This window comes from Gobio gobio (genome assembly GCF_949357685.1).
Source record: "Gobio gobio genome assembly, chromosome: 21".
NCBI lineage: Eukaryota > Metazoa > Chordata > Actinopteri > Cypriniformes > Gobionidae > Gobio > Gobio gobio.
The window spans coordinates 19,953,783-19,975,804 of record NC_137117.1 but is presented as its reverse complement, the minus strand read 5'-3'; the positions used below and the strand labels follow the sequence as shown (position 1 = coordinate 19,975,804).

The 22,022-nt window shown below is 38.1% G+C and overlaps 1 protein-coding gene across 1 annotated transcript; it reads left to right on the top strand.

Moving 5' to 3' along the window:
• The first annotated feature begins 573 nt into the window (after positions 1-573).
• On the top strand, positions 574-20,990 carry LOC307117481 (microtubule cross-linking factor 2). Its single transcript, XM_079802335.1, has 11 exons — positions 574-1,568; positions 2,831-3,055; positions 4,639-4,794; positions 8,894-8,959; positions 9,189-10,334; positions 10,708-10,794; positions 11,354-11,515; positions 11,695-11,946; positions 15,831-15,874; positions 15,989-17,333; positions 19,964-20,990. Exons 1-11 carry the CDS (start codon positions 789-791, stop codon positions 20,108-20,110), a joined length of 4,410 nt encoding a protein of 1,469 aa, XP_079658461.1. The 5' UTR covers positions 574-788; the 3' UTR covers positions 20,111-20,990.
• Positions 20,991-22,022: the final 1,032 nt, after the last annotated feature.

The window sequence follows — 22,022 nt, the reverse complement described above, 5'->3', positions numbered from 1 at the left end:
GCAGACCAATGTTTTAATACATTTAGTTCCGTTCCTTAGAGAAGTGTGCGAGTTGTGATAAACTTTCTTCCTTTTGAAACCATTATATACATTTAGAAAAGAGATTCAGTTATGAACCAAGCATATTAAATCTTAGATTTTATGAGGGAATACTGACACTGTTACCGATTTCAGTCATGAGTATGTTAATTATAGGAAAACATAACAGTGCACTCAATTAGGTATTTAACAAATATGCAGGGGTGTCTGGGAAAATCCTATAATGTTATGCTAGTAAAGCAATGGTTTGGCTCTACTGTAGCTCTTCGTAATCATGCCAGTAAAGCTGAGTTTCTCTCCCTCTGACTCAGAGTTGGAGAAAGAGAGAGAGAGAGAGAGAGAGAGAGAGAGAGAGAGAGAGAGAGAGAGAGAGAGAGAGAGAGAGAGAGAGAGAGAGAGAGAGAGAGAGAGAGAGAGAGAGAGAGAGAGAGAGAGAGAGAGAGAGAGAGAGAGAGAGAGAGAGAGAGAGAGAGAGAGAAGAGCAAAGCTCCTGTTTGTGGGGCGGAGATTTTGGAGTTTTTAAAGCACATGGCCACACAGAGTAGAGATATTCACTCAACCACTAGACTAACGGCTTTACTCGGATTTACCTTAACTTTACCTCATCTCACACAAACTCTTCAGAGGATTCTACTGGCATTATTCATCTCATTACCGCCTGAAAACATAAACAAACAGAATTATCTTTCTTTCTTCACATAAGCAATGAAAGGTGAGTAAGAGAAGATTCTAATCTTTGAACCCCAACAATGACAAAGACAAAAGTTGAGACCAATCCTGAGTCTAATGCACGCTCATCCCATCATGGACGGGACGGGCAGGATAAAGCCTGTGGAGACGCGAGCAGCCACCAGCAGTCAAGACAAATCCACCGGCATCATGTGCAACACATGACCTCAAAACAACCTCAGGCGGCGAACGCTTGCTCTAAAATCACCCCAGCACCCTCACAGAACAAAACTAAGGAGAATCACTCCAAGAACCCAAAGCGTGGATTATCCGTCACGCCAAACATCCAAACTGGGAAAAAGGAAATGAAGCCAGAATCGAGAAAACGCACCGATAGCAATCGCAGTAAATCATCCGGGAGAAGAAAGCTATCGGATGGAAGCATCACGTCTGATGACCTGAGTAAGGACTCTGGCTGTGCTGCCGGGAAACTGTCTTCCACGGACAGCAGCTCTGAGATCTCGGACGAATCTGAGGAGCATAAGCAGTCCACTGATGCCCAGTGTGGTGAGGTCTGTCACAGGGGAACCGGCGAAGAGATTATGGACGATTTAGCTGAGCAAATATCAGAACTTAGAGAAGATGATGGTCTGACCAATGCCACCCTGTCCCCAGGGTTTGGCTTCGGCGAGGGAAGCATCTCTCCTGGAGACCAGAGGTCCTACGTTTCCCTGGACAGTCGCTTGAACTTGAGCGCATCTGTGGCATTTTCGGATCTGACTGGAGACTTTTCTGATGGGGTGCATGAGGATCTGCTGAGAGAGATTGACGACCTAAGATCGGAAAATGAATATTTAAAGGTGATATTTATTGTTTGATTGATCAATTCATTAATTTCTGTGTTAATTCATTGCAAATAATCCTTTTTGCATGGTGTAAATTATACTAGAGAGAGTTCAGGTAAAGAAGATACGTTTGATGGTCAAATGTAGGTCATTTATAATTGCCACAAGTGTCTTTTTGCCATTGTGAACATTTTTTAAGTTGCCTGACATAATTTTAAAGGACATGGTCAAGCATCTAACGGATCTCTTCAAGTGCATATGGAAAATCCACCAAATGAGAATTATCTTCTGAAACATAAACAGTAGCCTAGTTTTTAAAACATGACTGATGGCCAATTACAAAATCCATTTATTGTTGCAAAAGTGTTAATTATTTGTGTGGGTGTGTTTTAGGTATATTTACTGTAACAGCATGTTTTGATGGATTATCATTATTAAGCATCATACTTTTATGAGCTAATATGGCATAAACCATGTCCTATGATGTGCTGGACTATTGGACTATTTAGATTAAAAAACAGTTACAATATTTAAAAAACAGCTTAAACTCATTACTTTTTTTCCCAACAGAGACATAAACATAATTTGGCAAACTTTTCAAGGCGTCATTTTTAAAAATAAAATATTTGCTATGTACATATAGTAAAAAAACAAAAACACTTCAAATAAACCCTGATCTATTTCTGAATACATAATGCATGTTCAAGTGTTAAAATTGTCTGCTTCACATAAAATTAATTTAACAGGCTCATAAACAAAGCAAAAATAAACTGCATGTGACATGGCTTATACTGTAAGATTTACTTTCTTCTTAGAAGATTAAACTTTCGCTAATTGGCTTGCGTCATCCCTCATTGTCTCTGACATGCAATAGAAGGATGGGTTCACAGAGAGAACAAGACAAGCTTACTGTGATTAAGTGCAAGGTGTCTCAGTAGAAATCAAGAAATCAATGCATCAATGCATCCCTGAAGGCGACAAGAAGAACAGTGCGTCATTCTTGGCACGTGCCCCTGGTTCTCTGGGTTAATGCGCACAGCATGCTGGCACTCAACATATAAGGCCAACGCTGGCTTGGACGAATTGGTTGGAGGGCGAAAATTAATAGTGATATAAGAAACACTTTTTTTTACGCAGAATGAGTAGAATGCGTACAGTTTTCTTATGTTTTCCAATTAAAACTTCCAAAAAGTTTCATTTCAAGACATTTATGGTTAGAGCAATACTGCTACAATACTGAGGAAGTTTACATACAGCACTTTTGCTTGTCTTTTCAGGACGAAATGGAGGAGCTCCGCTCAGAGATGCTGGAGATGAGAGACATGTACATGGAGGAGGATGTGTACCAGCTACAGGAACTCCGACAGCAGCTGGAACAGGCCAATAAGGCCTGTCGCATCTTGCAGTATCGACTCAGGAAAGCGGAGAGACGCAGCCTGCGTGTAGCCCAGACGGGACAGGTGGACGGGGAGCTTATCAGAACACTTGAGTATGATATTAGGGTGAGGATGTGCTTACAGTCATGATTTGCTGGTGCTGAGTGTGTTTGTGTGAGAAAGTACTCGTATGAGGACTGACATTCAGGGTGTAATAAAATAAATATTTCCCTCATGATTCGGGTGCAATTAAGCTACAGTGGTGTGTGTACAGGAAAACCACTGTTAGGGTTTTGGATGCAGTCCATGGCATTCATCGGGACAGGATGTTTATCAAAATTGCTTTACGCTTAGTGCCAATTAAACGTTAAATAGTAAGTCACTATATGAGTCAAAACTCTGTTTTTATGAATCAACATGCACTCAGATGGATTGTGTAATCTTTCTATTGTGGTTTGTGACCCAAAATGTGTTACTAAGGGCGAAAATATCGCTTTTTTTATAGTTTGACATGTGTAGTGAGTTGTTTTACTTTTGGAGTTGGTCCAACTGGTAAAATGAGTAGGAAAAACCCTCAGTTTTCTGTTTGGCAGACAATCGGTGCTGCTCAGTTTGTGGTGGGCCACTCACAGCATAAGCATTTTTTGGTTTGAACTTCTCAGCCAATCAGCGACAGAGATTTGTGTAGGCACGTTACAAATTAAAAACCAATCTACACAGCAGGGCGACCCATATAAAATGGCTGTTTTCTTTTGAAATCTGCCTCCTCCAGACTGTGCAAAACAAATTCCTCAGGTTTCTTCCATGCCCTTTGTTTGCACTGTTATTTTGTATCTTGTAGTAACACAATGTAAAGTATTACTCAAGAATCAAGGTTAAATGAAAGAGTGTGTGTATGGTATATGTGTCAAGGGCTATAGCCACAGTATCTGAGAGGGGAAGTGTCCAAGCACAGCTGCTTGTGTGTGTGTCCATGACCAGTCTATTTTAAAGGCATGTGAGAGAAATAGATACCCTCCTTTCACAAACTGGGCCAGTGTGCCCATCGCTGTTCAGCGTCCTCACCAGCGCTCTGTCAAGTTATTCAGTCTTCAACAACCCCCACGGGAGTGTCCTGCAACCTGATATCTCACAGCATCCTTTTCGGTGTCTGCTCTACTCCACATTTTCATCATTCACTTACTTTTTTCACAGAGAAATCCGAGATTGTGGAGTAGCTCCTGGAATTCAGTGCTGATAATAATCGCCCTGCGCTATAAAAAAAGAAAAGCTCAGAGTCATGTGCTGATTGCCATGGCATAATCACATGTACTCTAACAGTTTCCCCTTGGCATTATTAGCATTTGTTAGCAACCCCTTGAGCAGCTAGAGAATGAGTGCTTTGCAAAGGATAGCATCGACCCACATTGAATCCTAAACAATTAACTTATCGCTTCACTTCCTTACATCCTCAATGTCACAAACCACAGCTGAAACATGGTAGCTTAATCCTCATTTTGCAATGTTCCTTATTAAGTTTCAGATATTTATTTGATTTAATTAGAGCTACTTGTGTCTAATAATATCCCCCAAGAGAATGAAATGGTATGACATGGTATGAAATGGTATAACAACATTATCATATTAACATCAAAGTTTTTGTTGATAGGTAGCAATGACACATGGTTTGCAGTGTTTTTACTTAACTCTATACGAATATTTTTTCCCAGGTGGCAAAAAGCGTGTCTCTTCGCCTGCACAGTGAACTTGAGGCCATTCAAAAGAAAAATTCACAACTAGAATGGGAAAATGAGGAGTTGCGAGAACGACTGCAGGATCTGGAGGTGGCAAAGCAGGTTCTGCAGGCTGAGATGGACAAATCACAGGTGGTACGACCACAAAAAACGTTGCTATATATATATATATATATATATATATATATATATATATATATATATATATATATATATATATGCACACACACACACACACACACACACACACTACTGTTCAAAAGTTTAGGGTCTACAATATTTAATTGTTTTTTAAAGAAGTCGAAATCAATTTTAACTATGCTCACCAAGGCTGCCATTTATTGGATCTTAAAAACAGTAATATTGTGAAATATTATTGCAATTTAATATAACAGTTTTCTATTTTATTATATTTTAAATTAAATTTATTTTTTTTATGGCAAAGCTGATATTTCAGCTGTCTTCAGAATGGTCCTTCAGAAATCCTTCTAATATGCTGATTTGGCGTTTTAGAAACTTACTATTATCAACATTTCTTATTATTATAAATATTAAGAACAGTGGCTCTGCTTTATATTTTTGTGTAAACCGTAATAATTTTTTTTCCGGACTCTGATAAATATAAAAATTAAAAGAACAGCATTTACTTGAAATATACATATTTTGTAACATTATAAATGTCTTTACTGTCACTTTTGAACAATTTAATGCATCCTTGCTGAATAAAAGTATTCATTTTAATTCTTTAAAGAAATTACTGACCCCAAACTTTTGAATGCTAATATACATGTACTGTACGTCCTTTATATATGTCCCTTATATCACTATATATTGTATGACTTATATCACTTTACAGCTGTTTTGTTTGTTGCTTAGACTTAATTTCACGATGCCGTTAGGATTACAATCTGACCTTTACCCCAACTGTATGTAGTGGGTGTAACCGACAGCTGACTGCTTGGGTAGGGCATAGAATGATCTAAGGGTCTGAATTCAAACCACAGCTGCCATTCTCACTCGTGGATGCATGACGGGGAGAAGAGGGCAAAAAAAGGAGCAATTGAAAGACAAGGGTGAAGAGAGAGTGAGAAAGCAACCACTTATAAATACATCTTAAGGGGAGATCCTCGTCGTTGCCCAACCCAATGTGGGTCTTATGATGTGCAGTTACGACATACGTGCTAAAAAATACTAGCAATAAGGAGTGTTCTTTACTTTCACTATCTCATAATAATAAAAAAAATAGTGTTTGCCACCATTGCACCATAATGATCAGAAAAAAGTATTTGTTTTATTGGCAATGAATGCCTGTAGGTCTTTAATAATGGCATGCATTCAGTTTAATCCAGGATTCAGTGCTTAGAAGTGGATCCCAGCAGCTCAGCTCAGACAGCTGCTGCCCATTCCTGATCCTCACCAGCAGAACAAATCAGCTACAACCAGATTATCAAGGCTTCGTGTGAGCCTGACACTACCTGAAACATGATGATCTACATATGAACACTTTACTCATCCATCCAGTCAAAAAAAAATTCGCAATCTTGAGCCACAAGATAAATTACTGATTCAAAATCTCAAAAACAACAAGCTGTACTTTTACAAGACATTTATCTTGGTGTTACGGTTAAATTCCCTTACGAAAAAGAAGTATAGGCTAATTCAAGTTCATTTTATGAAGTATATTTTTCATTTTTGGGTGAACTATCCCTTCAAGTAATGTTCTAGTATATTTTTAAGTTTACTTTATGTAGTAAGTATACTAATATCAATGTACTAGTAGTAAACTTGTAAGTGTACTATTTCAATACTGTTCGGGACTAAATCGGCCCATGCACTTTTTAGTATATAAACTCATACTATATACTTTAAGTGTATTATGTGTAACAGTAGTAAACTTTGTGCACAACCAGTTCACAACTACGTTTCTCATTTGCACTGCATCTGTACTACAAGTGAACTCATGTGTAAACTACTAGTTTACTATTTTAATACTTGTAGTACATTTATTTTAGTTTAGGAAAGTACACTTTGAAGTGTACTATCAGTAAACTACTAGTTTAGTAGTTTTATACTGCAAGTATAGCTACTTGTACGTTTTGGTGCATTGTGTGATTTTTAGCAGCATCTAGCGGTGAGGTTGTGAATTGCATCCCCCCTCTCTTTCGGAGCACATAGAGAAGCTACGGGGGCAGACACAGGACAAAAATGCCGTCATCGGAGAGAGCAGAGAGTGACTAGCGATTTGTAGAGAAGTTTGTCCGTTTAGGGCTACTGTAGAAACACGACGGCACAAAATGGCGATTTCACTGTAAGGGGCCCGCGGTGTACGGAGATAGTACCAAAAACATAACGGTACATTATGTAAGGTCTTTATACTCCACTGAAAACATAGCTAGTTATGTATATTATTTTGCATCTCTGTCAACAGATCGTCATAAATACTACACACTGAACCTTTAAGTGAACATAACATCATACTTATAGTTAACTATATAAATATTATTTTTGCACTTTAAGTATACTACTGTGTTCCTATTTAGGTATTACTTTTTATACTTGAAATATATGTTTAACTGTACTTTAACTCTTTGCATTTTAAAAACATTTGATTCTACAGTAGCTTCATGCATCCTTTTTTTCATGCAACTTGTAGGCAAGTTTCATTAAAAAAAGCAACATCTCAAACAAAAGGCTGAGAAAATTGCATTTTTGTCAAAAACTACGTTAGAATCAGATTCAGAATGACGATCAAAACACAGATGGAGTAGATCGAGTCCATCAACACCCCCAAAGTTGTTTCCTCTTCATGGGTTCAACATTTCATTCGGTAACGTTAAGCAGCTTTGATTTATATGATGTTAAATGTTTGATTATTGCATTTTTTTATGTGCATAAGCAATGCTTCTATCGCTTGTTTCTGCTACGTTTTGATCCGAAGATTCTGTACTCTTTCAGAAGATGCATAATAGCGCCTCCTACCGTGTCACAGTGAAAACATGGACTAACAGAAAATTCAGTCAGTGGCGGGGAAAGAGTTTTCTTTATAAATCAATAAAGAAATTATATCTGTTTTCTTTATAAATAAATATTTTCAAACAATGTATGTTAATAAGAGTATGAAAAACTATGTAAAAAAAAGTATTTAATAGGCTATTCAGTGTTCTTCTTTGGAAAACTTTTACTTCACAACATTCCAAAACATAATATTGTAATTTTTACTGTACTGTTTCATATTGAATATCATGTAATACTTATTTACATTAAAAATGTAGTACTGTATACTTTTACTCAAGTAAAAGTAATTCAAAGTTTTATTTGAGGACAAGTAAGAAAGTATTACATTTTTAATGTAATTAAGTATTAAAGGTAAAAAACTTAAATCTATGACATGTAGTACAGTAAAAAGTGTAGTGGAATGTAGTGAAGTAAAAGTTTTCCGAAGGAAAACAGTGGTAAAGTACATATACTTGAAATATGTACTTGAGTAGAATGTACAAATACTTCACTACTATCCGCCTCTGTACTTACTTAATTATACTTTTAAGTAGATCTCGATCAAAATATTGAGTACAAGTATAGGCCAAATATACCTAGACTTTTCTGTCAGTATACTTAAGTCAAGTATACTTAATTGCAATTTCAAGTATATTTCCGAGAAGTACATAAAAAGCAGACTGAAAATATACTTTCTTATTTTTTAGTTTAAAAGAAGTATACTTATAGCATACTTGAATAAACATATTTTTCGTAAGTTCAGTCTTGGTTTGGATTGAATCAATGAGGGGTTTTTTTAACATTTAAATAAGATAATATGGAGACTACATGGAATGTATAGTATCCTTTTCTCTTTGTAGTTTTAAGAGTTTAAGCCTCCCAGTCAAAGCAGCAGACAGATAGACTGACTCTATCCAGAATTCTTGACATACTTGGAGCAGTATGGATGTTTGGTGGAGTAATGGAGTTGGAGTTCTTGCCACCTCACATGAACATGATTAAGTGTGTTTATTAGGTGCATACTTTCCTTACAGTCACACATTTCATTGGATATTGGAATGCACTGGACCGTGGTGGAAAATAACAACTATGATGAATATAACTCAAATGAACACTCTTGCCCATAGGAGGACATTATCTTAGGGGACAAATTGCAATGGTCATAATATGCATAGGAAGCTGTTATACAAGCTGTTAAAATGTCTTTAGACTTATTATGGATATGGTGCATCCACAGAATTCCCTAAAGAGAAGAAGTTTGAGATCAACATCCAGCAAGAGTGAAAAGAAACTCTCTCCACAGGTGAGTTGGAAATTACATCAGTGCAAACGATTGATTTGTGAAGGTTAGTGCTGGTTCATCCATCCATCCATCCATCCATCCATCCATCCATCCCAGTTCATTTTAATTCAATCATGTTTGCTCAACCCTGTTAGCCATGGTGATCATAGCCAAGGTGACCTTGCTGTGTTTATGTATTAGTAAAAGTAAAAAATATGCCAACCAATTAACACACCTGTGTCCTCTGCAGGAGGACAGTGCTGATTTGAAATGCCAGCTCTACTTTGCCAAAGAGGAGTCTGCGCTCATGTGCAAGAAGCTAACAAAGATGGCCCTGGAGAGTGAAGCGATGCGGGAGGAACTTGCTAAATACCGTCTGCTTTACGGTGAGGTGGATGAAAACCAGGCTGCAGCGGGTACCACTAACTCCGCCCACACCCGAGAAGCAGAGGTCAAAGTTCACTTGCGGCTGGTGGAAGAGGAAGCCACGCTGCTGAGTCGTCGAATTGTGGAACTAGAGGTGGAGAACCGTGGCTTGCGGGCAGAGATGAGTGAACTGCGTGAACGAGGAGGAGGAAGTCTGGAAGAAGAGGAGATTGTGAAGGGGGCCGGTGAAGGGTTAGCATTGACTCTTCGCACTGGGGAGCAGGAGGAGGTGCTTAGAGGTGGATGTCTGAATAGTGTAGAGAAACCAGATGCGTTGACAATCCAGAATAATATGAAGGAGAACCCGATGCATGCAGAGGAAGAACATATGGAAAACTCTTCTATCCACATGCACAGAGAAGGACCGATCGGTGGGGAACAGGAGCTTTCTGCAGAGACTAAAGAGGAAGATGGACAAGCTCAATGTAAGTCAGACTGCACATTTGGTGTGAAGGATCTAGAAGGTCTTCTTGCAATCCATGACCAGGCACTGCTTGTCAGATCAACTATCCAGCTCCTAACAGCCCCAGCTAAAAAAAATGGCGTATCACCTACATGTACCCATAAGACCTTTCCTGGTGGCCCTTACCTAAGCAAAACGACTGTAGATCCTCAGTGCATGACAAATCAATGGCTTTTGGATCCCATGTTGAGTCCCTTGACCAATGGACTAGAAGTTTTACAAGCCCAGCTGCGTGCTCTTGTAGAAAAGTTGGAAGTGCTGTCAAACTCCACTTTAGAGCACCCTGGGCCTGTTACAAAAAATAATATATTACATTTTGGTGAAGATTTAAGTGCAATGAAAGAGGAAGCAAAGAACCAAGCAAGACAAGAACATCCATGTGAAGGAAATGTTGGAAACGTGTGTGACCAGGACAGCTTAGTGCTGCTCACTCTGCAGCTCCGATGGTTCATCCAGCAGTGGCGGCAGGGAGAGAGACCGGCCGGAGATGGAAAGAACCTGTTTGAGGTAAATTGGGCCACAACATTTGCTACTGTGGCCACACATCTTTATTGATGGAGATGAATAAGATTTCCTTCATAAGAATTCTTTGAAATAACAGCATTAGAGAGAGAGAGAGAGAGAGAAAATTGGAAATTTGAAGATCGGAAATTATGCACAATAAAATATTCTATATTTTAAAATAGATTTTTCATTTTCCTTTTTGATCTTATATTTCACCTAATTTAGAAAAAGCTTTACTAGTAGCAAAATTGTTCGGTGTGAAATTGTTTTTAATGAAAATATAATAATATAAATAATTTTTCACACAATAACTATTAAAAGTTTACTTCAATAAACTCATAAACACCCAGTTATATGAAATATCTTTTGATTTCAGATGTATTGTCAGAATGAAATTCATCTCCTAAAGGACACAGAGTCAAGAGCATGCAATGACAATCTTCAAGAGGAATACAACACTCAGGTATGAAAAAGAATGAGGATTACTGAGGTAAAAATTATAGAATCAAAAACTTTTGGTTGTCATGCTACAACACTAACTATACTGTAAATGCTCTTTGGGTATACAGTAGATTAGCCCAATAACATTGTTGAAAATGGGCAACAGGGGTAGATAAAGTCATGAAACTCTAGATGGCGCAGGCTGATAGGTCCTTAACTCAACCTGCTTTGCAATCACATCATTCTCTATAGGGCATAGCTGATTGGTTCCTGTTGTATCAGTAGCTAATGAGCTCACATGCTCAACCTCAAATACTTGATCAGCATTTGCTGTAGCAGTTGCAGTGTGCTTTCAGAAACCCTCCACCTTCCCCAGCTCCACCTGTAAAGATCTGCTACGGGTAATTCATGTATGCTATATTGTACAGCAGCAGCAGTCTTACTTGCTCACAGCAGCATGTTGTGTATGTATTGACAGTAGCAAGTCCCGTACTTGCTCAGCACCAGCAGCAGGTCTATTCCGCCATATGTCATGACAGAAATTCCCATTGCCCAGTGTACATTTAGTGTTTCTCTCTCAGGTGAGCAGTGCCCTGTTGTCAGACCTGAGGACAGTACTGCAGGATCTGTTCTCTGAACTCTGGGAGCAGCACAGGGCAGCCCAATTTGTCGTCCGGCAGTTTGCAAACGCCAAAGCAGCGTGGGCCGTGGAGTGTACAGAGCTCAAGAGCCTCATAAGCAGGGTGAGAACCAGAAGATCAATGTGAATTCCCAGTGTATCAATGAACCTATTGCCTGTTCTCATGTCTTCACCTCTTCTTTCTTCATTCTCGGGCCTGTAGGGACTTTAGGAAATTAAAAAAGCTTTATGACGCGGAAAAGTCATCATCATCGTTTTATAGTTGTTTGTGTTTGTTTATAGCTGGAGGGCCCAGCTGGGAAGGCAGGAATAAAGGGTCCATCAGACCTGAATGCGGCTTTGCAGAAGGACCATGTTGAGAAGCTTCAGCAACTGTTAGCCGAGTCCTACACTGCAGTCGTGGACTTGACAAGACAGCTGAAGGTCTGTGAGAGCAACTGGAGCTCTGAGCGGCAGGAACTGCTAGAACACCTGAACCATGTGCGTTTGGAATGCGAAAGGTCGAAGACAGCAAAGCAAAATAGAAAAATGCAGGTCAGAGCAAAGTATTTGTGTGAAATGGCAATTTATGTACTGCAGATTTTTGCAAGGTCAACAATCAAAAAAGGTCTTAGTAAACACAATTGTTCATTGTTTTTGGATCAACTATTATTTAATTGGTAACTATAATTATTATAGTTCTAAATAGAACTATAATTTATAATAATTATTGTTCAATTTGTTACCATTAGTTAGTGCATTAGGTATTATGAACAACAACAACAAAAATAAGCATTTTTTAATATAGGTTAATATTAAGCTATAAATACAATTGTTTATTGTTAATTCATGTTTGTTCATAATTCTAATAAACTAATGTTAATTTATCTATTTTCAAATATATATATATTTATTTATGTAGAAGTTAGTATTAACTAGCTGCAAGCATATTTTCAGTAGTTCATGATACCTAATACAATAAGTAGTGTTAAAGGTCCCATGGCATGGCATTTTTCTATTATTTTAAAATGTTTCCTGAGGTGTACTTATATTGTTAGTATGACTTTTACATCATAAAATGTCATAATTTAGAAATAAAAGGCATTTTTTCTATACTGCTGTTTGCCCTGTGGCTGAATGCCCTGCTTCAAGAGGCGTGTCTGCTGTGAGACTTCAGTAAAAACACCCACTGTTGTGATTGGCTGACATCTTTGCATTTTAAATGAGCGGAGGGGGCGTGGTTTAACGAGGTCTACGAGGCACGAGCAGGCACGAGCTGCTGCCAGAGAGACGGATGGACCTGAGTTCACTTCACATCAGTTCTCAGCATGACTGAACTGTAGTAGTTACAGCATATACTTCAGGTTATTAGTCTATTTCTAGTCGGAGGGGCTGTCACTCATGTCAGAAAGTTATTAACTTTAGTAAATTATGGATCAGCGCAGCGCTGACTGGAGACTCGAACCGTTTAGAACGATTCAGTCCGATTTGGTGAAGTGATTCGGTTCACTAAAAAGAACTGGTTCAAAAGAAAGATCATTCGCGAACCGGACATCACTAATGTACCAGAGACGGAGCTCAGCGATTGCTAACAAAGTTATTTATAGTAACTACTGAGTTATGAGAGCGCTGTCAGTCAGCGCGAGTTTATTATGTTTGTATCTGAGAGTTCTGAATAAACACGAGTCCCAGTCACACCGAGTCCGTCTTCATCATCATTACCAACTTTGTAACACATGCAAAGTACCATTACAGCTGTCGAGATGAACGAGTTAAAAGTAAGTGTTGATAATAGCATTATTTTTAAAATAAAATAAAAGCGTCAGTGACGCGCGTTGAGTACACAGCGCAAACAAAGACACAACAGCAGTAATCGAATGTAATCCAGTTTATTGTGGGGCTAGGCTGGCTAGCCCAGAAATGCTCACGCTTACCCCCCTTCTGCTTAATCTCACGCCGCGTTTGGTGCCTCCGCTGTGGGCCAGATGCAGTACTGGGGGTCGGGGATGTTGAAGGCCACCGGCCAGTGCAGCCCGAGCTTCGGCGTGTGTGAGGTCGATGTTGAGCAGAAACTCATGACTGTATGCACATTTTAGAACCGATAGACACGACGAGGACGTACAAAAACACTGACTCACAAGATAGAAAACACCGTTCTGTCTGGAGAGAGAGAAGCCGCATTGTGTGCACGAATAATAAATAATTAGCTACACATCAGTAATCACTGATCACAGATCAGAAGGAACTGAAAAAAGACTTCTGTTTTCATTTGTACATCCAAACACTGAGAAACTGCCAGCATTCACTCGTTCACAACCCATGATCTCTCGAGCGTTTGCATGGGCGTGCCAGATTCTCTGGGCGGAGTAAAGGGAGGAAACCGTTCCTGCTTGGACGTCAAACCAGGAGACTTCAGGATTGGCTCGTCTGGCCTGTCATTTTCTCAAAGGCAGAGAGAGACAGCCAGAACATTTCTATCCACTTGGGGACAATATTCAGGCTAGGGGAACTCATATTAATGTTGAAAAACCTCATAAAATGAAAATTTCACGCCATGGGACCTTTAATGAATTGAACCTTATTGTTATTATTTAAAGATATTAATATTTATAATTACCTGGCTGTTTTCACTATTGAGGTCTTTTGTGGCATTTTTTCATGACCCACACTACCGTTCAAACGTTTGGGGTCAGAAAGATTTTTTTTTTACTTTTATTCAGAAAAGATGCATCAAACTGACGAAAAGTGACTCAAAGGTGTTCTTTTGAACTTTTTATTTATCAAATAATCGCAGTTTCCACAAAATGTTCAACCATTTTCAACATCGGTTATAATAAAATGTTTTTGAGCACCAACCCTTATGAAAATTAACCATGGTTTTACCACAAATAAAGCCAAAAAACTATGGTTATTGTAGTTAAACCATGGTAACCACAATGCTTAGGTATCTTATGATGAGCATAAGAGACCTCTTTTAAAAAAACATGTTACCAACTTAAAATCTTAGTGAACTGTAGTGTATATATGCTCACTGCTACCTGGAGTCTGAACTATTATTATTAAAATAATGGAAATTCCCCTTTTTACCAATGCAATTTTCTAATACTCTATCTATGGGGTCTAATTAAGCTTAAAACATGCATTATACTAATGCATAAGCATAATACTAACCAAAGGGCTTTGTTTCACAGTTCTAAAGCAACAGAGGTCAGAGATCTGAGACAGTCCCGTGAGTGTATATGTGTGTTAAAAGGCTGCATGGCAACAGAAATTAGGCTAATCCCCTTTTGGGACTGTAGGACAGCAGGCGGAGCACAGACATCAGCTTCAATCACAACTTCTCACTCTGAAAAAGGCTTAGCCAAACCACAGTGACCACAGAGACACTTATCAAGGCTCAGCTGAAGTTCAAATAAGGAGTTTACTTTCCTTTACAGTAAACAGGGGGTAACATTCTGCAGGGTTGAGGGATGGGGAGGAGAGTAAGCATTATTCAGAGGATCAAATGCATAATAGATCTTTAAATGGTTTTAGATGTAACCTTCTATTTTTAAACAACATGATTTTATATTGTTGTTCTCCAGGATGACACCAGTTTCATTCTTCCCTTTGAACAAATTGTCTGTTCATTATCAAAGATGCTAAGAATAAATGTGGAATGTAGACAGTGACAGTTCTTTGATGGGGTTAAGTAAAGCCTGGATTGGAGTGCAGAGGATTTTTCCCAATATATTTTTTGTTGATCAAATCGTTTTCTTTCCTGTAATCCCTAACTTTCTCTCTGACACACTTTCCCTGAATAAGACAGTGATTACAGTGCATCTTAAAATGCTCATCCCTAAGTAAAAGTAGAAGGATTCCCTGTCTCAAAATGGTTCACTCTGAGATATTTTTCAGTTGAAAGGTCCTATTGCTGTACAGGTTGTTATATTTTCTATGTACAGTAATGTACAAAAGTCTTAGGCGTGTTAGTATTTTTACAAAAAAACTATGTCTTAAGCCAGTTTTTTATGTCTTTTGCTTTAGTGTGTCAGTAGGAAAATTTCAGTTTACATTTCCAAACATTGCCATTAATTGTAATAATCCAGAGAGATTTTGTATGAATAAATGAATGAAAGAAAGAAACTATATACTATGAATATATAATAGTAAAAAAAGACTATATATATATTATACTGTATATAATATCTATATCTATACTGTATATAATAGTATAAATAGAACTTAAGAAAAAAATGTATTACCATGTACTGTATATATATACACAATCGATATAATGTGTGTGTGTGTGTGTGTGTGTGTGTGTGTGTGTGTATGTGTTCATTTATTTGTTTCATTCTCAATGTAATGTATTTTTATCTATTTATTTTTGCATATTTAATGATAAAATTACACTAATCACGAGGACACAAATAATAAACTTTCTGACCCACTTTCAGTCCCCCAGAAAAAAGATGATGATAAAAGATGGAAAAATGGAGAGGTAAGATTCTTCTGTTTTCACACAAAGTAATTTCATCTCACATTATCTATCTATATAAAGTTCTCAATGTTTTGAGATTTATTAATTACTTAATCGAGTTTGCTTTCCCAACAGGATGACTCTCAAAATGGGCACAGCACAACCCAACAAGAACTGGAAGTACCTCAGTCGTGATGCTTCCCTTCTGGACAGAGAAGACGCCTGTAAGACTTGGGACTGCCCTATCATGCCTTCCAGTCTCCCTGGTTTGAACCTAAACCAGGAGCTAACCCAGAGAAGCCACACAGCTCCAGAGAGGACCAGCATTCGTATATATTTCAGCCCACCATCAGCAAAAAGGATCCAAATGAGCTCTCTGGTAGCAGGAGAGGAGGACGAGAGCCAGGAACCACATTTCAATGCCGTTTCCTGTGGTCTTGTAAACCGAGACTGGGTCTCTGCGTATGAAAACTGGCTGGGTAGCATGCCGATTGACCGCCAAAATTCAACGGAGAGAGATTCAATAGCTGTCATCAGTTCTACATCCTGTTCAGGTCTTCAGACCTCCAGTATTGCGTCCCCTCCACGCTTGGCTTTCAATAGCTTGGACGTCTCATCCAACTTGAGTGATGACATGAAGGAAATTACAGCCAGTGTGCTTCAAACCTCGCAATCCAGAGGAAAGGATTTTGGGAGCAATGTGGTGAGTGTTGTGAGTACGGGAACTCAAACTCAAATCCAACCACAGGTGTCCACAGTCGGGCTACAGACCGATGGCCCTCGAAGTGTTTATGCTGCAAAGCACTGGTCACCCCGGGTGACTTCATTTGTATCCGCAAGAACCCAGCAGACATCCGCATCATTGGAAAGGGTACCTGTTCCAGCAGATCGGTTTCAACCACATTCCACCTCGCCGAAAATACAGCGCAGACACTCAACGTCCTCTCCGTTTTCCTCTAAGTCTTCCTCTTCCACTTCACCATCATCCTCTTCCTCCTTCACTACATCTTCTTTGTCCTCTTCCTCATCGATGAGCACATCCTCCAGGCTGGATTATGGAACTAAGGAACGTGGTTTGTGGGCTCTGTCCCAACGTGCTTCGACACCTAGCAGGCCAAGCTCAGTATCAACGCAAGCCAGCGATAAACCTGGAGGTCGTAAAACTGTAGGAGTCCACAAGTACGGTCTGGTCCAGGAGTTTCTACGCAACGTGTGTGGTCGAGGAGAGAAGACCAACCCGGAGATGGAGAAAGCGCCAGCGTCTCGTAGGGATCACGTCGGACTGGTGGGTTCAAAGAAATCTGAGCACCCCCCATCTCGTATACCAGCGGTGCCACTGGTCAGAAATGACAGCATCACCAAGATCGTGAACCGCAGGTTTATGAAACACAGCCAAAAAGAGGAGGCAGTGTGTCAGAGCCAGACCCAAACACAGCGCCAAATCGACAGGGGTTCAATCAGCAAGAACAAGGGCTTGGAGGTTAGTAGCAAAGTTTAACTTATTTAAAAACATGACAAAAATAACTACTTTGAAAGTTTAGTGTTGAGGGAATTGTCCGACAATCATTTAAAATCTTCTCACTCTGGAAAACTTTGTGTGTGTCGATTATCCAGTTTTGTCATGAACAAATGATTCTTATGAACCGGCACTTTTTAGTGAGTCTTGGCCAAGCGGCAACCTCCCGCGGTCCCTCTTGAAGACAACATGGAAGTGACTTAACCCTTTGGTGCTCTTCGGTCATTTCTGACCGGAAAAATTTCTGTTTTGAAATTTTAAAAATCACTGCTTCATTGGAATGATGTGAAACTTTGTGACTTTTCTAGCATTATGTATGTAAACACACACAAACAATTGGGGTCATGATTCGAGCATGCTAATTGGTCGTAAAAAAATAAATGACCGACCATAGGAAATGAATGGGAAATCGGCAAAAACACAAAAATTCTCTGAATATTTGTGTGTACAATCTACAAATCGGCCACGATGATGAAAAAAAGTACACAGCAGTAAAGGGGTGACACTCTAAAACCTCAAGAGTGTGATATTGACACATCCACTCACACACACACACCTATGAAAAACTGAACGTATGAACCACATTTTGAATTTTTAAAAATCACAGCTTCATCAGAATGATATGAAACTGACTTTTCTAGCATTAGGTATGTAAACACACAAAAAAATGTAGGGCATGATTTGAGCATTTTAAGTGGTCAAAAACAAAATACTCCCACTTATGCTCTTCGGTCAAAAATGACCACCATAGGAATTGATAGGAAATCTGCAAAAAACACAAATCGATATTTCTAACAAACAAAAAAATATCTAAAACTTTATAATAAATAGTCTTTGAGATTTTTTAAATGTACATTCAAATCCAAACCAAAAAAATCATTAAATGTGTTCAAAAGAGAGCAAGGGAATTCTGAAGCCTCTCCATAGAGACCTCTAGTGATTACACCCATGGTTGCATGATTTCTTAAATAATTCCAAAAGAGGGCGCTAATCTGCCTTCAAAAAAAAAAATTATTTTGAGGGGCTAGTCTCTATTTTAACCTGAAATACTGCAATAATTTAATACGGTAATAATAATAAAAAAAAGAATTTAAATGGCAAAAATAGACCATAATTATTGCATAAATATTAAAAAATACCATCACATCTCAAAATACAAAATTAAAAAGAAAAAATATTATTGAAGAAAAATAAATTGCATTGGTTTTACTGGGGTGGAGGAAGTTTAATTTTTAGATGTCCGGTCACTTATGACCGGGAAGACAACCAATGCAACCCCTAAACAAAGAGCACTAGAGGGTTAAACTGCAATTCATTGACTGGCCAATAAAGACAAGCTCCAAAAGGAAGTCAAATCTGTATCTACCCCATGTTAAAATGGCAAAATTTACAGCAGAAAAAAATATGTTTACAGCCTGGTACAAAAATTTAGTCTATACGGCTAATTTTGCCCTTCATGACAACTGTGAGGGGAGTGAATTTTTTTATAACTCATCCGTTTAAATTATATTATCCTTAAAGTTCTGCATAATTAAGGGCGTGGCACTTGAGTGACAGGTGGATTGCCACTATGGTCGAGCTAGGCGGGCATGGTTTCAGAAACCAGAAACCTCAGCTCCATCCACGTCCCGCCGCTTTGCCCATTTTCAGTTATCCGGGAGTGACGCGCTACCAAGATGGCGACAGCTGGCTCCGTCCACTTTAGGCTTCAAAAATGCTCTTTAGAAACCTAAAGGTGACGTCACGGACACTACGTCCATATTCTTTTGCGGTTTATGGCCTTGGCCTTAGTGATTCAGACTCGCTCTATCAGTGAATCATTCAGAGCCGTTTACAACTGACACCCTCAATGAACTTTATTTTTTATTTTATTTATTTATTTTTGGTATTGTCTAATACGAAGTACAATTATGTATAAATTTGTGAGACTTTCATTGCAAACCTGTATGAGTTTCTTTCTTCTGTTGAACAGAGAAGAAGCTGTTTTGAAGAATGTTGGTAATCAAACTGTTGACGGTAGCTTTGACTTCCATAGTATTTTTTTTTTCCTACTATGGAAGTCAAAGCTACTGTCAACTGTTCTGTCACCCATATTCTTCAAAATATCTTCTTTTGTGTTCAACAGAAGAAAGAAACTCATACAGGTTTGGAACAACTTGAGGGCGAGTAAATGATGACAGAATTTTCATTTTTGAGTGAACTATCCCTTTAATGTCTGGTTGTTCATATGACAGCGTGTAATGTAAAGATACATTCACTACACATTTTGTTTTTTAGTTTTTATTATTCTTTAAGGAATATTTTTTCGAAGAAATATTATATAAAGTATAAAATATTATAAGAAACATTCTTTCGAAACAGAATTACATTTACAGTACATGGCACAAAAATACAGTGTAACCATCATAGTGAAACTCATTTTGACTAAATACAACTAAAAGTCACTCTAGTAAGACTATTGGATCAGTATTAGGAAATAGATGAAAATAAGGTGAAATGAGGAATTTTCCAGAGCCTTTTGTCTTGATGTCACTTAATTTGTCATAATGCTGAGCTGAGAATATCTCCTCACTTTTATCCCCTCTCTTTGCCAGGATGGAGCCTGTGACTGCAGCTCACGCTCTTTGACATCCTGCTTTGCTCGACCCGCACAAAAAAACCTCAGGCACGCTCACAGTCAGAACAAGCCCCGCCCACACGAATGCCCCCCAACTCGAGGTAAAGGGGATCCTTTAGCCTAATGGGAAGCAGAGTCATCATGTGCGCTGACACCGTGACGCAGCTGACAGGATTCTTCAGGGATTGGACTCTGAATCATTCACAAATTTATATGTATTCTACGCCCCTTTTGTGTGTATTTATTGCATACTTTGGCTAATTAGATTATCATTCAGCTCTGTTTTATATAATCCATTCCACTGAATTTCCATCTAAAAACATGAAAGAAGTCTGCAGATGCATTTTGGGGTTAGGGAAATGTCTCCAGCATTATTATTTTAAATCTGATTTACAGAATCAATAGTGTTGTTAAGAGTTCACAATACCAGCAAAGTCCCCTTCAGTTGACTTCAGTTTGTTACATTTTAAATATAATTAAGCAACTTATATTATTATACACACACACACACACACACACACACACACACACACACACACACACACACACACACACACACACACACACACACACACACACATATCTGTGACATGATTTACTAATCTTTTTTTTATATAATATCTTATGCATAATAGAATGTAGGAAACTTATTGTTTAAATGTTACTCATAGCTGTCTTAAAAATGGTCTGTGTTTAATAGCTGCAGACAACATTTGCGGGGCCCAAGCACCTTAATCAGAGATTAATTTTGTGAATTGTAACTATTTAAAATATGAAGCTTTCTGTTAATAAATGCAGGTCCATGTCATTATATTGGTCCCTGTTACTTGATTTAAAGACGTGGCATGCACACTAATAATGTTTCAGGCTTTGCTCTGCCTGTAACCACAAAAGCAAAGACAAATAGCCTACCTTTTGTGGGGAAAATGTGTTAAGTAATTTTGAGTACTGTAATTTTGATTATTTTTATTACTGTGTGTGATTAAAAAACATCCCGATTTGCCAGAAGAAATTGTCCGTTTTTCTCAGTCATTGCTTATTCATATTTTCATGAGACTGAAATGCACACAATCACAATACACATATCACAAGAACATAGGAGACCAAAATGCCTTATAAATGCAGAAGAAGTTTATTAGTTTTAGTTTTAATCTACAAACATATTGAATGATATGAGTTGTGTGTGCATCACAGATGTAAACTTTCTACTGAGGTGGCAATATTTGTTCGATTCGTAGATGTGTACTGTAGCGAACCCTAGTGGGTAAACAGTGGCATAACACAATAGTGAATATAGACAAAAGGCAAATATAAGTGAGCCACGTGTCAATAGTCTCCATGCATAATTTATATATCCCCGTTTAAAATAAAAACAATTTATTAAATAGCTGTTTTGTATCCATACATTTAAGGTATGTGCTTATAGAGCAATTTAATAATAATAAAAAAGAACCTACTCACAGAAATAAAAAAGTGTGACAAACAACTAAACCCGGACCAAACTCACGTAGTATAAAATAATAGTTTTTGTAATACGGTGCATGTTTAATCTATAGTTCAATATTTGTAAATGTTTCATCTAGACTAGACCAGGGATTTCAAATTAAGGGCAACACAAGACTGCAAAGGAGTGTAAGGGGGTCAGTGGGAAAGTTTAGAGAAAATCTGTATAAAAAATTTGAAAAAATGAATAATAATTAAATAAAATAAAAAAACGAATCAGTACAGTACTGTAATGTGTATATGTATTATAATAAAACAACGTAATGATGTAACTGAATAAAAAACTAAATATTTTCCAAATAATATTTTAGACAGTTAAAATTAGAATATATTTTTTAACTGTATTGCCTAAATTGGGTCTTTATACAATAAACTATATAGATGCCTCTTCTTTTTTTTTCAGTTTAATGATCCTTTTACCAGTTCCCTCATGGATTCTCACAGACTAGATTATCATGCTAAAGGATTAGTTTACCCAAAAATGAAATTTCTGTCACTAATTGCTCACCCTCATGTCATTCCAAACCCGTAAG

What these genes read in the sequence shown, in the direction of transcription:
- LOC307117481 (XM_079802335.1), top strand. Translation starts at nt 789, where the DNA reads ATGACAAAGACAAAAGTTGAGACCAATCCTGAGTCTAATGCACGCTCA. An exon ending in CTGAGATGGACAAATCACAG is followed by an intron (nt 4,795 to 8,893) that starts GTGGTACGACCA and finishes GTGCATCCACAG; the next exon opens with AATTCCCTAAAGAGAAGAAG. An exon ending in GCAAGAACAAGGGCTTGGAG is followed by an intron (nt 17,334 to 19,963) that starts GTTAGTAGCAAA and finishes TCTCTTTGCCAG; the next exon opens with GATGGAGCCTGTGACTGCAG.